General features: G+C 47.0%; 1 protein-coding gene across 4 annotated transcripts in view; it reads right to left on the bottom strand.

The window, feature by feature from the left end:
* Positions 1-21220, bottom strand: part of CEP104 (centrosomal protein 104) — a 232639-nt gene that overhangs the window by 178855 nt on the left and 32564 nt on the right. For all 4 annotated transcript variants that reach the window (XM_063943460.1, XM_063943461.1, XM_063943462.1 and 1 more), the window contains exons 4-7: positions 19730-19868; positions 19031-19090; positions 15677-15753; positions 4486-4654 (exon numbers count right to left, since the gene is read on the bottom strand). In XM_063943460.1, the coding sequence (XP_063799530.1) occupies positions 4486-4654; positions 15677-15753; positions 19031-19090; positions 19730-19868 (445 nt within the window). The remainder of the gene's footprint in view (positions 1-4485; positions 4655-15676; positions 15754-19030; positions 19091-19729; positions 19869-21220) is intronic.

The raw sequence follows: 21220 nt of genomic DNA, 5'->3' as shown, positions 1-21220 counted from the left end.
TTGTCTGACATACTGTGACAGTGACAGCACACACACAGGAACAGGTTAAATGCACAATTAACCCACACAGAGCCCTTCCAGGGAGACACAGAGATAGTATGGAGCCAGCACACAGCGCCCTTATTGCTAATGCCAAGCTTAGCCGGGTTGCAGACGAAGTAACCAGATTGGGGACTTAGTACACTAGTAAGCGCTCCCCCCCTGCTATGACCCCCTGGTACCGATGATGTAATCTGGAGTCTCTCCGGAGGAGCTGCGTATTCCTGTCAGTCAGCATCTGTGTCCATTGCAGAGGGAAAATGGCGCTGGTGAGCTGCTGGATTCGCTCATAGTGAAGCTCCCCCCCTTCAATGGCGCGTGGTCTTCCCACTCTTTTTTATACTGGCTGACGTAATTTTGTGCCTAAAATGGAGTAAGCCCCCTTTTAAGTCTGTAATGCTAGTCTGGGTACTGTGTACACATATAGTGTACTGAGACTCAGTTCGCCCCCTTAGAAGCCGTGCGTCTGCACTGTGTACTGAGTCTGGAGACCCAGCCGCCCAATGTAGAAGCCGTGCATCTCCGTGCCTTCATGCCGCCATAATGGCCGACGACCCGCTAACCGGGACGCCGGCTTAGTGCTCACCACTCTTCTTTTTTCTGGCTCTGTTAGGGGTGGCGGCGTGCCACGTGAATGTATGCTCGCTATGGTGGGGTTTGCGAATAGTTCCTTCAGGAGCTAGTGTCTTGTCAGCGGGGAACGGGACCATTAACCCTTCAAGAGGTTGGGCCGTTCCCCAACCCTAAGTCCCACAAAGCAGGCAGGCTGGTGCCATCCAGTCCTGCCTGAAAACAACAAACAGATAAAATAAATGCAGAAAACTCTTCAGGAGCTTCCAGCGAAGTGTCCGTCTCCTCCGGGCACATTTTCTGAGTCTGGTAGGAGGGGAATAGAGGGAGGAGCCAGCGCACACTATCAAATTCTTAAAGTGCCCAAGGCTCCTAGTGGACCCGTCTATACCCCATGGTACTAAATGGATTCCCAGTATCCCCAAGGATGTAAGAGAAAGTAAAGCTGTCTAACATTTGTGGAGTACATACAAAAGCCGAAAGCATTTACCCTGCACAGAAACATTATAAAATGTATTTCCTCCCCTTGTGCTGCAAAATGGTTTGTTCTTTATACAAACTTACATGCTTTTTCTGCCTTGCTTCGAAATCCAAATCAGGCCCAGGAAGCGGTTGCATACAAAAATGTTTAACCATTCACATAGGAAACCATACTCGGACAGAGATAAGTGCACCTGCCATAGGGCGACAGATAGTGTTGTGTAATGACGCACCAGGTGTTATTTTTACATCTACGGGCGCTGACAGTGGGCGTCTCAGTACTTGCACATTCGGAGACATGGAACTCAACAAGGGAAGGACTTTGTAGCAGCTTTAGTATCAAGACGCAGACGCGACAATAGATGCAGCCACACAAACGTCCTACTCGGAATCAGCCTCTGTGCCGTTTATTAGGAGACACATCTCCTGCGTGGTAATTTCTATGTTTTGCCTCTGTGTTGGCTTCATATATGTTGGGGTGGATGCAGAGGGCATACTATGCTGGTATGTGCAGTGCAAGTTGCATAAAATCACACTGCATAAGCCAGGCATGTCCAAACTGCGGCTCTCCAGCTGTTGTGAAACTACATATACCAGCATGCCCTGACACAGTTTTGTTGTCAGACAATGCTAAAGCTGTGTCAGGGAATGCTCCGCTCGGCACAGGTTACCGTTCCAATCGTAGTCCACGTGGATCGTTAAGTATGAAAAAATAAAAAAAAATATTTAAAAAAAACAAATCTCATGTCGACCTTTTGACCTGTGGAACTAGTACAGGTCGACCTAATGACCATGTCGACCTAATGACTGTCTACCTAAGCTGTGTCGACCTAACGACCGTATCCCGACAGTAAGGGTCTGCTCAGGTCACTGAGGATCATGCAAACCTGCAGAAGCATGGCACGCACATACTGTACATGTCAGGAGGCGGATATTTGCAGCTGCTAGAAAACAAGTGCAGAGATACACTAATGATGATGACAGCTGTGTAACCCAGCACATGCTGGCCCATGCGGAGCAGGACATTTCTGGAGAAACAGTATGGCTCTGCATGTGGGTGCACTTTTTGTAGTTTCATTTATAGCTTATTTATGTACATAGGGCCCGATTTAGATGTGGATGCAAGCGTCGCCACTGCCTCTTTGTATGCATCGGCTGTGCGCAAATATGCAAAGGCAGCAGGAGGCGTTTCGTATAAAAAGACGCCCACTCTCGGCTTCTCTGATCTGCTGCCTGCATCCGAAGATGCAGCATCGGATCAACATCACAACCATTGGTCACAGCATCTGACCTCTGCGGAACGGTCAGGTTACTCAGCATGTCCAGCAAATCTATGCTGCCAGGGACATTGAAACTGCATTAGAGGACACAGTCACTGGCTTTGAAATGCCCAGAAAACGGGATCTGATCACCATACCGGTCTCCAGACCCTGGTCAGAAGAACGACACCAGAATCCCAACACTGGTCTGAAGACAGACGCTGGAATTCCAACATGGATCACTATGCCTGTGCCGGAATCCCGACTGCTGACTTCCCGATCATAAGTATGCCGGGGCGGATTAGGGTCAGGCTGCAGGGAGGTAGGATTAGGTTTAGGCACTAAGAAGGGGGTTAGGGTTAGGCACCACCCCGGAATGTCAGGCTGTGGGAAGGGAGGGTTAGGGTTATAGTTAGACTACCTACCTACCTACCACGTGTCGGGATCCTGCACATCGGAATGCAGCTGTCGGTCTTCTGACCACCGGCATCCTGACACCATATCCGTAAAACGGAGTCTAACAAGCCACCATTTGCGCAGCTGCCCCCAAATGCCAGCAGCATGTCAATCAGACTGCGACTAATGGCACTATGACCGGTGTCGCAGCACCATCCCAAAACGGGTGGTAGTCATGTGATGGGCGGTCGGAAGACAGACAGTCACATGACCTCCTCCAGCATCCCGACCCCTCACTATCCCGATGGTCGGCATGCCGACCAACAGGGACTATTTCCACTCGTGGGTGTCCACAACACCCATAGAGTGGGAATAGAACCCGTGGCGACCGTAGGTCGCCACCAAGCCCGCAAGGGGATTGCTGCACTCGCCCCTCCCCACCGGGATCCCGGCGTTGGTATGCTGCCGGGATCCCGGCGTCGGTAAGCTGACCGCCGGTCAGCCATACTACACCCCCCAAAACATGTGCACTGTGGCTCCATCACGTGCGCAGTATCGAAAAAGACTGTTCAATTGAGACCGAGGGGTAAATTTACTAAGATGGGAGTTCTATTTAAGATGGGATGTTGCCCATAGCAACAAATCAGATTCTGTTTCTCATTTATCTAGCACCTTCTAGAAGATAATACCTGGAATCTGATTGGTTGCTATGGGCAACATCCCATCTAAAATAGAACTCCCATCTTAGTAAATTTACCCCTGAGACGCAAACGCTATTAACAAAATTACGCCGTTTAAAAACCAAGACATGTTTTCTGTTTCGTAAATGTTGATCACTAAAATTGTTATTGCAGGAAGTCTAAACAGCGTCCAGACATGCTGCTATCTCCTGCTAATAAGCCAGGTAACAAAGTGGGAAATAATCTTTCTTACCCATATATGGGCCTAATTCAGACTGGACTGCAGCAGCGGCAGCGTTAGCAGTCTGATGCACAGTAAAAAGTGTGCACACGCACAGAAGCCACGACGGCATCTCACTTGTACGATCGCCTCTGCCTGATTGACAGGCAGAGGCGGGTAGCGGCGCAGGAAGGGGCAGCGTATGAAGGGGGGGGGGGGACGTACGGTCCGGACAACGCAGACGTGTCCAGTCTGTTTGTGGGGCGGGCTGCGGCGGCAGCGTGATGTCACACGCAGCCACTGCAACCCTAAACATAGAGGGTAGCCGACTGTCTTCGCAGATAGGCTGCGTATGCAGAAGGCTACTCGACGGATGCAAAAGACATGCAATGCTTTCGCACGTGTGGGGAGGGGAGGGGGGCAGGACCTGGCATGCGGGGCGGACTTGCCCTGTCCTGTGCTCCCCCCCCCCCCCCCGCATGTCAGAGAAAACGATCGTAGATGTGCGTTTTTTCACACATCTACAATCAGGTCTGAATCATCCCCAATATACTAATTGGGGTCTTCACAACCTTGTGGCCTAATGCTACTGCTTCAGAAGTTTTTGAGCTAGACTTTGCCCTGAATTCAGAATAAACTACTCAACTACTACTTTCAGCTTTATGATGGAAACTTTCCTCCCACAGGATCTTTGGGTTTTCTTCTCATAAGTTACGCTTCCAACCGCCCCACCACCTCCATTTCTGAGTAACATATTTTGAGAGTGCGTCATTAACTCATCTACGATCAAATCCTCCAAAATCTCTTCATATTAAACTGACAAAACGTAATCAGTCATCACCTTCTGCAGATCAGCGATGGCCTGTTTGAGTTTCTTGGCGTAGTCGTAGTGTTCATGGCGCACAGCCTCGTGCTTTTTCTCATCCAACTTGCGGATTATTTGTGCCACTTCTGGATCTTGGTACATATCAAAGGCCAAGTCGTCCAGAAGAGAGATAGAGTCATTCTTCCTGCAAGCCAAGACATTAATGCTTAGAGAAGCAATTTACAAAAGGAGGGTGTACAGCCAGGAATCTGCCTGAGAACAGGCTCCGATGTATGCATGATGAGCGTTAGATGTGGCGGTGTATTTATAAAGCCCAGCGTTACACTCCGTCTCTGCCAGTCTTATCCTTCCATTCTCACCTTTGTGCACATTTCATACATAGGCTTCCCATACTGTCCCTTTAAACCGGGACACTAATAAATTACACAAGTTCTCGAACTGCTTAATACGTGGTGAAATTCAGCTTTGAAGGCAATCAGCCACAGAACCTGTGTAATTCAGGAGTGGGAAGCCTAAGTATACACATGGATGGTGTCCACGACCCCCACAGAGGGAGAATAAATCCTGTGGCGGGCAAAGCCAGCCCCTGTGCCCGCAGCATGGCGAGCGCAGCAAGCCCACAAGGGGCTTGCCAGCGCTCGCCCCGTGGCCGGCATACCTGCTGCCGCTGTCGGTATACTGATGGTTGGGATCCCGGCTGCCGGTTTACCGTACTGATCTCGTTATACCGCACCCATCATACTGTATATGTTGGTTATACACTATAAATATCTTACAACACCCCTATTACTGTTGCTGGATCGATCATTTGCATTCCTGTGTACAATATTGCGTAGACTGGCCTCTCCATCTCCTACCGGGTTCACTACGGCTGGCCGGCGGTCGGGCTCCCGGTGACCAGCATCCCGGCGCCGGGAGCCCGACCGCCGGCTTACCGACAGCGTGGCGAGCGCAAATGAGCCCCTTGCGGGCTCGCTGCGCTCGCCACGCTACGGGCACGGTGGCGCGCTACACTATTTTATTCTCCCTCTATGGGGGTCGTGGACCCCCACGAGGGAAAATAAGTGTCGGTATGCCGGCTGTCGGGCTCCCGGCGCCGGTATACTGAGCGCCGTGAGCCCGACCGCCGGCATACAGAAGACCACCCCTCCTACCAAGTGCCCTGTGCAGAGTGAGCGGTGCCAGTGGCGGGTCATCTATCTGGTGTATAAATACAAGTCTAGTGGTGAAGAGCACAGAGTGGTCGGACAGTCCAGCATGCAGAAGGCTCCTGTGGAAGCTGGCATAGTGGCCACCTGCCAACCTGCCCCTAGGCACTATATTAACACCTAACAAAGGTATGTGATGGATTCTATTTAAGACTATTTACATCTTACAGGGTCTGCAGTTGGTCTCACTTTAACAGTAATAATTGTTCTATTTAAATCTTAGTGAGAGATCTCAAACCTCACCTTAACACAATCAGCTCATGATACAATCATGATACAATCAGCTCATGATATCATACATATGATATCCCGGCAGACGGGATGACGGCTGTCAGTGTTCCGACAGCAGCATCGCGTCTGCCGGAATTCCAGCAGTGAGTTCCCACTCGGCATGGACTCACCAACTGAGTGGGAATACCGAACGTTTGTCGGGATTCCGGGCGTCAGTATTTCACCGGCTGTCGGGATTCCGGCGTCTGTCTCCTGAACGCCAGGATCTCGACAGCCGGTATACGGACTGCATCCCGCTCATGTGACTTGGACGTTTGTTCTGTTTTGATAAAATAGGATTTGAATTACCTACAGGTAAATCCTTTTCTCGTAGTCCATAAGGGATATTGGGGAATCTAGTACGATGGGGTATAGACCGGGTCCAAAGGAGCCAGTGCACTTTACATTTCTTCAACTGGGTGTGCTGGCTCCTCCCCTCTATGCCCCCTCCCACAGGCAGTGATAGGTGAAAACGTGCCCGAAGGAGAAAGGACATATATGAGAGAAGCAAATATGATCACAAAGAGTGGTGAGATTTACACACCAGCTCACCACTAACATAGAACTACCAGCAACAGCTGGTAACAACAACAGCAACAGCTGAACAGGTAACCACAGAACAAGATCCTGCAGAAAAGTCCACGCACTGAGGCGGGTGCCCAATACCCCTTATGGACTACGAGAAAAGGATTTACCGGTAGGTAATTAAAATCCTCTTTTCTCTAGCATCCATAAGGGATATTGGTCAATCTAGTACGATGGGGACATCTCAAAGCTTCCAGAATGGGTGGGAACGTGCGGAGACTGCTGCAGCACCGCCTGCCCAAACTGGGTACCCTCTTTGGCCAGGGTATCAAACTTGTAAAACTTAACAAAAAAGTGTTCTTCCACGACCAGGAAGCAGCTCGGCATAGTTGTACGGCTGAGACTCCACGGGCAGCCGCCCAAGAAGAGCCCACCGATCTTGTAGAGTGGGCCTTCAGAGACTTAGGAACAAGTAAGGCTGCCGACACATAGGCATAGAATAGCAAGCCTAATCCAACGAGCAATGGACTGTTTTGAAGCAGGACAACCCTTCTTCCGTGCATCATAGAGCACGAACAAGGAATCCGTCTTTCTGATCTGAGCCGTCCTCTTCACATAGGCCCTCATTCCGAGTTGATCGCTCGCTAACTGCTTTTAGCAGCAGTGCAAACGCTAAGCCGCCGCCCTCTGGGAGTGTATCTTAGCTTAGCAGAAGTGCAAACGAAAGGATCGCAGCACTGCTACAAAAATAAATTGTGCAGTTTCAGAGTAGCTCGAGACTTACTTCTAGCTAGCGAACACTTCAGACTGTTTAGTTCCTGTTTTGACGTCACAAACACGCCCTACGTTCGACCAGCCACGCCTACGTTTCCCCAGCCACTCCTGCGTTTTTATCTGGCACGCCTGCGTTTTTTCACACACTCCCCGAAAACGGTCTGTTACCACCCAGAAACACCCACTTCCTGTCAATCATTCTGCGGTCAGCAGTGCGCCTGAAAAGAGTCGCTAGACCTTGTGTGAGACTGCAATGGCTTTTGTGAAAGTATAACGCGCATGCGCACTGCGCCCCATACGCATGTGCAAAATTGCAGTTTTTTAGCCTATTCGCTGTGCTGCAAACAAAAGCAGCTAGCGAACAACTCGTAATGACCCCCACAGATATTCAAGGCTCGCACAGCATCCAATGGCTCCGGAGGAACAGAAGCGACAGTACCGGACGGAATCACAATAGGGTGATTCCAGTGAAACGCAGACACAACACTCGGCAGAAACTGCTGCTTAGTCCGAACTCTGCCCTGTTCTCGTAAAAAAAAAAAAAATATGGCCTTTTACACGACAAGGCCCCCAATTCTGAGACATGTCGAGCAGAAGCCAGGGCCAGTAACATCACCGTCTTCCACATGAGGTACTTGTCTTCTACCGTCATCAGAGGTTCGATCCCAAGGTGCCGTAGGCGGCACAAAAGGGGGTTGGATGTGGAGTACCCCTTGCAAGAATGTCTGAACTTCTGGCAACACTGCCAATTTCTTCTGAAAGAAAATGGAGAGAGCTGAAATCTGGACCCTAATGGAACCCAGACATAAGCCTTTATCCACACCAGCTTGCAGGAAATGCAAGAAACGGCCCAAGTGAAACTCAGCAGGCGGATACGTGCGCTCCTTGCACCAAGAGACATATCTCCTCCACATATGATAGTGTTTTGACGTCACAGGTTTTCTTGCCTGAACCATGCTAGCAATAACCTTCTTGGAAAGGCCCTTGTGAACTAGGATGTTCCGCTCAACCTCCATGCCGTCAAACGAAGTCACCGTAAGTCCGAGTAGATGAACGGTCCTTGCTGAAGATCGCTTCTTAGCGGCAGAGGCCAAGGGTCTTTGACGAACATGTCCAGAATTGCCTGGACTCTTTGATTTCTGATTCGCTTTAGTACCCTTGGGAGCAAAGGAAATGGAGGAAACAGGTAGACCAGCCGGTAAGGCCAAGGCAACGCCAGTGCATCCATTGCTCTTGTCCGAGGGTCCCTGGTTCACAAGCAATACCAGGGAAGTTTCTTGTTGAGACGAGAAGCCATCATGTCTATCTGTGGGCAGCCCCACCAGTTGATGACTGGTGGGGCTGGAACACCTGCTGGTGGAGATCCCACTCCCCCGGGTGGAGATCGCGACAACTCTGGAAGTCCGCTACCCAGCTTTCCACACCCGGAATGAAGATTGCTGACAGAGCTCTTGCATTTCTTACCGCCCAGAGGAGAATTTTCTCTCGCATGCAGGCTCTGCTTTTTGTCCCTCCTTGTCGATTGATATACGCCACCGCCACGGCGTTTTCCAACTTTACCTGGATCGCGTGATCCCTGAGCAGAGGAGAGGCCTGAAATAGAGCATTGTAGATCGCCCGAAGTTCCAGAATATTGATCGGAAGGAGGCTGTTGTCGGCTGACCACCTGCCATGGAACTGCACCCCTTGGGTGACAGCTCCCCATCCCCTAAGACTGGCATCTGTTGTGAGGAGGGTCCAATCCTGAATCCCAAAACTCCGGCCTTCCAGAAGATTGGAGGAATGTAGTCACCACAGGAGGGAAATCCTGGCCTGAGGTGACAGTCGAATCAACCAGTGCATCTGTAGATGTGATCCGGACAACTTGCTCAGGAGATCCAACTGTAACGTTCTGGCATGGAACCTCCCATACTGGATTGCCTCATATGAGGCGACCATCTTTCCCAATAATCTTATGCAAAGATGGATGGACACTCGGAGTAGAGCGGAGAACCATGCAGACCATCTCCTGAAGTGATCTTGCCTTGTCCTCTGGTAGTAAAACCTTCTAGGCCACAGTATCCAGCAACATCCCCAGGAACAGGAGCCTCTGAGTTGGCTCCAGGTGGGACTTCTGTAAGTTGAGGATCCACCCATGGTGTGACAGAAGGTGGACAGTGCGGTCGATATGGAGCAATAAAAGCTCCCTGGATCTTGTTTTTAATCAGAAGATCGTCCAGGTAAGGTACAACATTGACCCCCTGGACCAGGAGTTGGAACATCATCTCCACCATCACCTTCGTGAATACCCTCGGGGTTGTGGACAGGCCAAAGGGCAGTGCCTGGAATTGGAAGTGATTGTCCAGCAGGGCAAACTGCAGGTACACCTGATGAGGCGGCCAAATCGGAATATGGAGGTAGGCGTCCTTGATATCCAAGGAGACCATGAAGTCTTGTTCTTCCAGGACTGCAATCACGGCTCGCAGGCATTCCATTTTGAACTTGAGCACCTTCAAATAAGTATTCAAGGATTTTAGATTCAAAATGGGTTTTACCGAACCGTCCGGTTTCGGCACCACAAACAGGTTGGAGTAAAACCCCTTGCCGTGTTGCGGTATTGGTACTGGAACAATGACATGGGACGGGACCAACTTTTGGATGGCCTGTTGCAACGTAACTTCCATATCCTCCAAAGCTGGTAAGCTTGATTTGAAAAATCTGTCGAACTCCATCTTGTAGCCTTGGGAAACGAGATTTCTGACCCAGGCATCCTGGCAGGAGGTCTCCCAGACGCGGATGAAGTAACGCAGTCGAGCTCCCACCTCGAGATCCCCTCGGGGTGGGTGAGCACAGTCATGCTGAGGCATTAGCGTAAGCAGAACTGGTGCTCTGTTCCTGAGAGCTGGTACTTGCAGGCTTTCTGGACTTACCTCTGGTGCCTGTAGTCGCATTGGAGGCACCTCTGACCTTAGATTGAAATCTGTGAGACTGAAAGGACTGGACAGATGGCCCAGGGTAGGAGAGTCTTGCCGGCGGGGCCCCAGAGGGGAGAAACGTGGATTTCCCAGCCGTAACCTTGAAAATCCAGGTATCCAATTCAACCCCAAAGAGCCATTCCCCAGAAAAGGGGAGGGATTCCACACTATGTTTGGATTCTGCATCTGCAATCCACTGACACTGCCATGGCAGAAGTCCTAGCATTAACGTTCCCCATCTCCTTGAGCGAATCACAGAGGACACGTATAGTGTCCTGAATGTGTTTTAGGAGGGTCACCAAAGTGACCAAGGGCATATCCCCCGAGAGGCCCCCCTGAATTTGAGTGGCCCGGAAATGTATGGCATGGGGCATCCAGCAACCCGAAAATGACCGTCCTTTGTGATACACCTGCTGCAATGTAAATAGATTTGAGTGTAGTCTCTATTTTCCTATCCCCAGGATCCTTCATGGTAAAGGAGCCTGGGGCATGCAGCACTGCCTTTTTGGACAGGCGAGAGACTGATACATCAACCCCTGGGGGTTCCTCTCAAAATTTCTTACCTTAAGGAGCAAATGGGAAAGTGAAAAAAAATTTTTGGACACTAGGAATTTTTTTGTCTGGATTTTTCCAGGCCAGCTTGAACAGGTCATCTAACTCTGTAGACTCACGGAAAGTGACATTAGGCTTGTTTTGTGTAAAGAAAAACAATTGCTGTGATGCAGTGTCCTCTAGAGGGAGCTTTAACATGTCCCATATAGCCAGAATTAGGGGTTCTATACCCGTAGCAGAATCGGGATCCCCACTAACGGGATCCAAGTCATTCCCATCCTCCTGTACATCCTCATCTGTATCAGAGAGTAGAGCAGGTAACCCTCGCTTCTGTGGACCTGCATGAGAGAGGGGGGGGCTGTGATGCATCTGCCCTAGCAGCTAAATCTGCAACAGCTTGTTGTAGTAGCCGAGTCTTCTGCACATTAGCAGTGAGCTGGGATGACATATCTGACATCATAGTTTTAAGAGACACTAGCCAGGAGGGCTCTGGACCCTCTCCCCCAGACTCTTCACGTATTTGTGAAGATTGGTTGCAATTTTTCACATGAAACAGAGTCAGTAGATAATGGAGAGAATCTGGTGTGGCATACACTGCCACAGTTTGTGTTTACCCATGTTTCACAGTAAGCACAATAGGATACACATACACACAGACAGTTATATTGCAAGCCTGCCCTACTGTATGTGAAAGGAGATATACAGAGAGAGGACACCAGCACACCCTGAGCTGTACAGCCAATGAGGCTGTCATTTCACTATATTACAGTAAACACCAACAATTCCTGTCCTAAAGAGGACCCAGATAGTGTACACAAGCGGCTATCCCCCTTTGCTACACCCTGTACCAGAGATCCAGCATGGCTAAGGAATCAGGAAGCGCTGTGTGCGCTGAGAATGGCTGCAGTAAGCAGAAGAAGGCGCTAAAACACCTCAGGTCCTGCTTTGATGTAGCTCCGCCCCCTCCAATCGCGATGGAGTTACACTAATATATTATACTGGCACTGTCTCCATATAGCTTAAAAACATCACAACAAGTGCTAGTCAAAGCGTTTTTGTGCCAGTCTACATGGGGGATCTTAGAGGGACCCTCCTGGGAGGGTCCCGTACGCCGCGCCCGTGGTCAGCCGCACTTTGAACTTTGTACTCACCACCGATGTCACCTTCAGGCAGCGTTAGGGGTGTGCGGTGTGCTGCAGCTGTGGTCCTGCAGCGGGAAAGCGGCTCTGCACCTCGTAAGGCCGGAACCCCCCCCCCATCCACCACTAACTCCCACGGTGCAGGTATGCTGTTGCCCAAACAGCATACCAAATTAAGTAAAAGTTTAAATAAAAGGAGGAGACGAACGAGGAACACCACACATCAGCGGACAGCAGGAGAGTGCTGCAAGACCTTCGGACCCACGGCGCAGACACCGGTAAGCCGTACAGACGGACGGGCAGCAAGAGGATCCTACAGGTGAGTTCTCCGTTGTGGGGAGGTGCGTTACTGCCACAGGCTCCAAACAGATCCTGCGGCGAAGCTCCCTCCCTCGTGACCACGACTAGCCCGGCGAGTGTTGCGGGCTCACGGGGAAATCCGTAACAGGACGAACCGGCAGAGCGGGCACACGAACCAAGCGGCAAGTCGGTCCGGAGCCACCGAAAGATCTCGCTGTCCCCCGCACCTGTATCCCTTATCACTACGGCCGCAACGAGAGTGCACTGACACCTGCTTTCACTTACAGAGGTACGGGACGCCGTCCTCTGTTATAAAGACAGGCATTGAAAGGAACTTTTACAGACCGGTAAAGACCGGGGTTATCCTATACCTGTGAGCCTTATTAAGGAACCACAAATTGACTTATCAACCATTTCCAGCATATTAGTCTGTGTGCTATTGCACACATGCTAAATACTACAAGGAATTGATTATTAAGATCAGTGGCACAAGGACTGAGTTATATGCTAAGTGCTCCCCATTGGAGCACAGGATCGTGAATTCAGTTTCATGCATTTTATTTCATTTTTTATTATTTCATCCTCATTTCACTTCATATTTGAGTGTGATTATTATCATAGTGTTATGCAAGTAAAACTTTTTCTTTATAGTATCTAGTTTACTGAGCTGTATTATTTCACAATCATTTAGAACTGTAGGGGATGAGCGCAGTCAGGTCAAGAACCATTTGCATTAAATAAAATGTAAGAAAATCCTCTGGAGCTTGCAGAGTGCGCATCCTCCCATGAGGACACTTTTTTCTAAACTGCCTGTGGGAGGGGGCACAGAGGGGAGGAGCCAGTACACCCAGTTGAAGAAATTTAGTGCACTGGCTCCTTTGGACCCCGTCTATACCACATCGTACTAGATTCCCCAATATCCCTTATGGATGCTAGAGAAATATTTAAATATCTTACATAATTATTAAACAATGGTCCCGGGCAATATAGAACAGTGCTTGCTTTATTGTGAGCGATAAGGACTAGTATCTACAATTGTACAGACAAGGCTCCCTGTGTGCATTACAGAAAATTAATTAACAATAAAGTAGGATTTATTTTAGGGAATATTTCGTTTCAGTTGATCTGGGCACTTTGGCTTATTTCCATCAGACTTGGGGCCCTTAATGTTGCTGCAATGATGGAGGCTACATCCTCTCATTGGGTGGTCCGCCATTCATCTGCAACTGCCATTTAATACGTTATAGTTTCATTATAATTGTTTAGTTTAAATACGCTCAGAATTTTTTTTTTTTACATTTCAGAACATAATTCTCCTTATTGAAGCCTTAGATTCCACCCCAATGTTAATTCACTACTCCAACATAAAAGATACAGTTTTAAACTAGTCTAAAACTAATCAAATGTCTGATTATTTCATTACTAACTTTGGGCCAGATTCCGAATTATTAGCAAATCAAAAAAGAAGCAGACAATGAGCAGGCAATTTGAACCTGAACAAACCATGGGCTCGATTTAGACCTGATCGCTGCTGAGGGCGATTATCGACTGACTGCGCAAGCGGATTGACAGAAAGAGGCCGTTTGTGGATGGTAACTGACCGTTTTCAGGGAGGGTGTGTGACGTCAGCTCCGGACCCGATCAGCCTGTTCCCATCGCACTGTAGGATTAAGTCCTGGGCTACGCACAGACGGCACACACTGGAAAAACCATTCAATGGTGAGTGAGTTGTGAACGGATTTGCAGCTGTCCACTGACTGAGGGACATTTTCGCACGGCGTGTACATGCGATCGCACACTTGCACGGGGCGAATTTACACTCCCCCTTGGTCAGCAACTATCTGATCTTAGGACAACAAAATTAGCAGCACAGCGATCAGGTCAGAAATAGGCCCCATGTTCCAGTGTAAGAGGTACAAGTTAATTTATTGTTTTGCATGCAGGGTAAATACTGGCTGCTTTTGCATGAAGCAAGCAAATACTGGGCAGCTTTATTTTTACAATGAAATCCATAATTAAGCAAGGACACGCCCCTACCAACTATAAATCTTTCTGCACATTTTAAATCTGCCCCACCTGCTGTGCAAAATGGTTTTACCAAGGTGTAAATTGTTCTTCTTGCAATTTTGTTGGACTCTGGAATACTTTGGGGTGATACGTAATAGGGTCCGAGTTTGCCGAAGGTGCGGGATTGCTGGACAATCTTGGATGCTTATTTGAAAGGGCAATCATTTACAAGGTAAAACCATGCCTTGTAAGCGATTACCGCTTTAAAAAAAAAAAAAAATCCAAGATCGTCCGGCATCCCGCACCTCTGGCATATTCGGACTCTGTTACATATGCCCCTTTATGTCTAAAATCCACAATAATAGACATACAGGGGCAACACGAACAACTCAAAAACCATAGTAATCACACCAGCAGTACCAGTGTCTGATCGTAGGAGACACAAGCAGAATAAAATGGAAACATGGGATTTGACAGTAGATAAGAACCACTTGGCCCATCTAGCCTGCCCATAAATAGATATAAGATAGAAGCTGTATGGGTGTCCTTCCCAATAATGCATGGGGAGAACACTGCAGATAGATATAAAGACGGTAGGTAGCTAGATATATATGAGGTAGATAGACAGATAAACAGATGAGACAGATAGATCTGAGGGCGATTGTTTTTATTTTTTGCTTATTGCGTTTGTGAGGGTGCAAAACTGGACTGGAAGTTCTACTGATCATTGAGCCTTGTTTGGAGCAGATCTGTGGTGACTAACAGTTTCCATGTTGTAGTAATATTTAGCTCACGTTATGATCCAGACCAGGCTACTGCTCAAGGGCGGCTTACCAGATCGATGTGCACAGAATGCTCTCTTACAGAGTGAATGTCGCAGGCACACTTTGGAAGCAACCATACAATAGGCTTAATCAATAGTATATTCAATTCACAGTACAATGTGACCGTGCTGAACCACTTTCTCTGCAAGTCTAAACTTGTGTTTGGGAACCCACCATTACACCGGCTGAGGTCACATTCTCCTACTGAACAGTTAAGTGACATTATTTTTAGTAACGGTTCCATCACAAAACAGCTGCCCCCACAGGCTGCTCTAAAATTATCAGTTATATAGAAATAACAGTGGCAGCTCATTCAAAAGGTTCCTGGTAGCATTACCTGTTATCCAAGCAATGGTAAGAGGATGGGGAGTACGTACATGACAATAGATGTTTTCCTACCTTACAGGAAAAAGAACTGATGATGTATCACCCAAAACGTATAGTTCCTCTTCTGTGGAGAGCTCCCCTTACATTATATCTCATTGGTTTATGGCGTATCTGCACATATTGCCTTGCTATGCACAGATACTCTGCGATACAGAAGATTCACAATACTATACAATACTATATTTAGCATTTTTCAAATGATATGGGATGGGATCTACATATACTTTTAACATGAAATGACATAGGTCTGAGTTTGTTTTACTTACCCAGCATAAGATGAATCAATAGCCGTGTCTTCTGAGCTATTCCCCAGGTACTGGTCAATAAGTTTATCCTGGGATGGCTGGCAAACAAAATATAAATGAGAGATCAGAGCAATGGGGCAAGTAGAAATTTTTTCTTAGTGGTTCTGATAGTAAAAAAAAGGGGCGTGGCCACGTATCATGAGGGGGAGTGGTCACACAAAAGTAGGGGAGTAGCTACATTATGGCATACACCGTAATGCCCTTTACACATTATGCCACACACCATAATGCTTATTACACACTGTAATGCTTATTACACATTATGCCACACCCTGTAATGCTTATTACACATTTATGCCATATACCGTAATGCCATTACACATTATGTCACACACCGTAATGCCTATTACATATTATACCACACACAGTTATGCCACGGACACCATTTTATGTCCCACACACAAAAATGCCCTTTACAAAATATGCCCCACAGTAAGGCTTCTGTTTACTTCCTGCGAGGGGTTTCATGGCAAAAGATGCAGCTTTCTGCATTTTCTCCTGGCAGTGCCCGGGGTTCCCGGCACTTCTGGTTAACGCTATACATGCAGTGGCATAATTCTACATTTTGCGACTCCCCCCCATGGCATTTTAGTGCATCTTACACGCATAATGGTCCCTGCAGTGCTGCTTACATGCATAATACCACCCTGTAGTGCTTCTTACACACACACACGATGCCCCCTGCTTTGCTGCTTACATGCATAAGGCCTCACTAATGTTGCTTACACACATAATGTCCCCTGCAGTGCCGCTTACACACATAATGCCTCTAGTAGGACTTATTGCCCTACATCCTTGTTGCCAGGGGTTTCTTGCTCATTGCCAGGTGTTACATACTCATTGTCAGGGGTTTCTTGCTCGTTCAAGAAAAAAGGCAATTGGTTTCGTGCTCGTTGCCTGGGGTTGCATGCTCATTGCGGACAGAGACCTAGCGCCCTGCGGCACCGGCGGTGGACTGGTGGTATTGGGTACCACCACCATATTTCTTAATAAGCCGTGGTTTCCCGCTGATGTCCGGCTCCTGGTTCCCTTGTGCACTACGTGCGGTAGCAGCGTCTAGTCACGCTCGGCGATGACGTCACAATTGCGGCTCCGTCTTCTGTAAAGTGTGCTCTCTTCAACGCGTTTTGGGCATTAATGCCCTTTGTCAAGGATATAGATCTTTGCTAGTAGATTCCTTTTGTTGATTAAAAAAAACTTTATTGTTCTTCTTAAAAACAGGAAGTATGTAACAGGATGCTCTCTTAAACAAGCGGCAACCATGTGTTTTTCAATTCCTATATAAGTAATGTTAAAAGCTACAGATGTATCCACATTTATCTTGACGGTTAATAGGATTAAATGTGACTGGCCAGTCAGATTTAATCCCTTGCTGTAATGCCTTAATCCCCTGCTGTATTGTTCTCTGTATTGTATTGCAGTTGAGAACAATAGCTGAAGGGTTTATGCTAATAAGTCATGTTGTGACTAGGCACAGAAAACTACTCAAGATAAAGGTGCATACATCTGTACTGGTTAAATAAATTTAGTATAAAAGTCTTTATATATATATATATATATATTATGTAAGTAACTAATATAAAAAAGCATTGATATCTAGTTCGTCATTAAGGCCAGTTGGTTGTAAGGTCTGCATGTAATAAATCCATTTAGTTTCTTTTCTTCTTAGTTCCATTTCGATATTTCCTCCTCTCCAATTATTCTGGATTCTTTGTATGCCAACAAATTTTAGACTTGTAGGATCTTTGTTATGGTAATCCTTATAATGTTTGGAAACACTGTGCATTTCAAGTCCCTTCTTTATATTATATTATATTATATATATATGTAACACTTGTGGCGCTTGCACATTCTCTATTATATATATATATATATATATATATATATATATATATATATATATATATATATTATATATGCTCAGGTATCCTTAATTGTAATTTTCTTTTTGTCTGTCCGATATACTGTAGCCCGCATGGGCATTCCAAAAGATAGATAATTCCCTCGGATTCACAAGAAATTCTTTCATTTATTCTATAGGTTTTCCTTGTAACAATAATCCAGTATTCTAATGACAACATTGGATTTATTAAGATCAAATCAGGAAATAAAAGACAGGTATGGATGACGTCTCCTTCAAGTAAAGAAAGAAAATAGCCACAAAAAATCCCTTAAGAGTTTACTTTCATTTTTGTCTGAACCCTGAAGCCCCTAGACTTTATCCATATATATTATTAATTTGTATATTGAATACACTAGTAATATGAACCCAGCATATTAATCCAGCACAGCCCGCTCTACTTTCTTTGTGCTGGTGTGGATGCGGTCAATTTGTCTACAATCAAAATCCCAACATGGTCAAAACACCGTCATTTAAAATACCGACAAGGTCAAAATACTGACATTTAAAATGTCGACAGGTCAATTTTTCATTGAAACCGACTTGTTCATACTTTACCATCCCAGTGGGCATGGAGGGGGAATAAAATGCGAGGGAACGCAGTACACTTACACGGTGTCCATGTCGACACACACAACAAAAACCCAATGAAAATCGTGTCGACTTTTTGACCTGTCGACATTTTAAATGTCAGTATTTTGACAGTGTCTGTATTTTGACCAGCAGTCAATTGCTGTCGGTATTTTGACCGGCAGAATTTTGATTGTAGGTATTTCATACTAAACCCGCGGGTGTTTCTCCTCTCAAGCTCTGTCCCTTCCATAGCTGCAGTGAGAGCCATTGGGTCGCGCATGACAGAAACGGGGCAGGTCACGGTCGATTTTTATTTAGATATTCTTAAGCAATACATAGCATTTGATAAACATTAAAGGATTCAATTTACATTTCTGCAGCCTGTTTGAAAATCATCTATGGCAAGTAATAAGGGGCGGCTTAAGAGAGGAGGGGACCCGTGTGCAGACTCATCTCTGTGGAACCCCCTCCTCTCTGTGGTGCCGTAGACTCTGCACATGGACTCTGGAAACATGGCTCCAGCTGTGTCCCTGGAGACTAATCTCTAGTGTGCATGTGCTGGTCTCCATAAACATGGCACCCACCATGAACCCGGACGCAAATCTTTACTGAGCATGCACAAATCACTAGAAAAATGGTGGCCGCGCCATTCTCAGAGTGATTTCTCCGACATCAGCAGCGCGGGACAATGGAGAGGTAAGTAATTAAATATGGGTGTATTGTGGTGGGCACCCTGGACCCAGGGGCCCGTGTGCACCACACACACTGCACCCATTATAGAAACACCTATACACGTAATATATACTGTAGTATGCAATCTTACAAAAATAATTTGGAATTACCATGTCATCTTCATCAAAGTCCACCGGGTCACCAATTATATTTATTGCAATTAGGGCAACCTAATGCGAAAATAAAGGAAAGAAATAAAATAAAATCAAGTTTTGTTCTGGATACACACATTAGGAGAATAAATAATATAGGCAAGATTAGCTTGTGCTAAACCCAGGTTACTGTCCATGGCTGCATTTCAAAAGCAATGAATAATGCAGATGAAATTTAGTGATGTTTCCACAATTAATAAACAATCCTGGTTATCAGGCTAATTAGTCTAATGATGGCAGCTTGACAGACATTTATTCATAATTAACAGGGGGCGGAAAGATCCCCCTTCTGATCAGACACATTGTTAATTTTTGCAAAGTATTTTACTATGAAATACTTTATTTTCTTTTTCATTTTTTTTTTAAGGTAACATTATTTTTTTTCTTAGAGCAGATGGTTTTAAAAAAATAAAATTTCTATACCTGAATACTTGCGACTTTCCATCATTTTACGTTCATCTTTTAACGGATTGCTTTTACTATTTTCAAGTGATATATAGCGGATTACGAACATTATTTCTCTTCTTTGCTAAAATATATAGGGATTATTACCACCTTAATAATTTGCAACTAGCACTTTACATTTATCTTCCCTGTTTGTGCGGGTGTAGTACTTTCTTGTGTTATGGCACTGAGCTGCTCCTGCCTCCTTTTTACCTGGTTATACAAGTTATATCGATTTGGGTAATTCTTGTGGAAGATCAGTTTCAGATACTGTCCCACTGCATCCACATAGACAGACTTCAGCTCTCGGGCTTTGTATCCAGTCTTTTCATTCTCCGACAAGGCCACATAGCTGAAACGGAGACAAAAGAGAACGAAATTTAGATGATCTGTTCACTACAGAATAGTTATAGCTACAACTAGAGATGAGCGGGTTCGGTTCGTCGAGATCCGAACCCCCCCGAACTTCACGTGGTTTACACGGGTCCGAGGCAGCCTCGGTTCTTCCCGCCTTACTCGCAAAACCCGAACGAGGAAAAACGTCTTCATCCCGCTGTAGGATTCTCGCGAGATTCGGATTCCATATACAGAGCCGCGCGTCGCCGCCATTTTCACTCGTGCAGTGTAGATTGAGCAGAGAGGACGTGGCTACGTTCTCTGCCTGAATAGCCCAATATCAGCTCAATATTTGTGCACAGTATCAGTGCTGCATTGTTGTGACCAGTATACTACAGTACAATAGTCCATTGCTGGATCTTGCTGCTCCGTGTCAGTTCTAGTATTATCCTCATCAGTGCTCAATATCTGTGCTCAGTATCAGTGCTGAATTGTGGTGACCAGTATATAGTAGTACAGTACAGTAGTCCATTGCTGTATCTTGCTGCTCCGTGTCAGTTCTATTATCCTCAACAGTGCTCAATATCTGTGCTCAGTATCGGTGCTGCATTGTGGTGACCAGTATATAATACTGCAGTACAATAGTCCATTGCTGTATCTTGCTGCTCCGTGTCAGTTCTAGTATCCTCAACAGTGCTCAATATCTGTGCTCAGTATCAGTGCTGCATTGTGGTGACCAGTATATAGTAGTACAGTACAATAGTCCATTGCTGTATCTTGCTGCTCTGTGTCAGTTCTAGTATTATCCTCATCAGTGCTCAATATCTGTGCTCAGTATCAGTGCTGCATTGTGGTGAAGAGTATATAGTAGCAGTGTTCGCAAATACGCGCTATAGCGCGTATTTTACCCGGATCTGAAGGCGGGGACTCACTTTTCAAAAATGTGAGGGTCCCCGGGGACGCGCTCCGCTGCAGCCAACTCCTTGTAAATTGACGGCGACGGCGCTTCTTGCCCGTACAGAGCGGAGGTGGAGCCTTACCACTGGCAGTCTGGCGGTGCCCCCTCCTGGTCACGTGCAGTGGCTTCACACGGGGGCCGGACAGAGAGAGAAGACGGCTCTGAGGCTGCTGTACGCTGTGCTGCGGGCGGGCGGTGACTCGCCAAGACCGTGAACTGCAGCTCCCTCCCAACCCGATATCTGCCTCCCTCTCGGCTGCCTCCAGTGTGCTCTCCCGCGATCTGTGTGAAGGAGAGCAGCGGTGACCGGCCAGGAACCTCACCTCCAGCCCCTGCCGTGCTCTGCCACCATACTGCTGCCGTGAGAAGAGCGGGCTGCACCATTACCATCAGGTGTCCCTAGCATCCCC

The sequence above is a fragment of the Pseudophryne corroboree genome, chromosome 10, assembly GCF_028390025.1.
Source record: "Pseudophryne corroboree isolate aPseCor3 chromosome 10, aPseCor3.hap2, whole genome shotgun sequence".
NCBI classification, from domain to species: domain Eukaryota; kingdom Metazoa; phylum Chordata; class Amphibia; order Anura; family Myobatrachidae; genus Pseudophryne; species Pseudophryne corroboree.
Note: the sequence above shows the minus strand (reverse complement) of the source record. Positions and strands in the feature narration are given on the sequence as shown.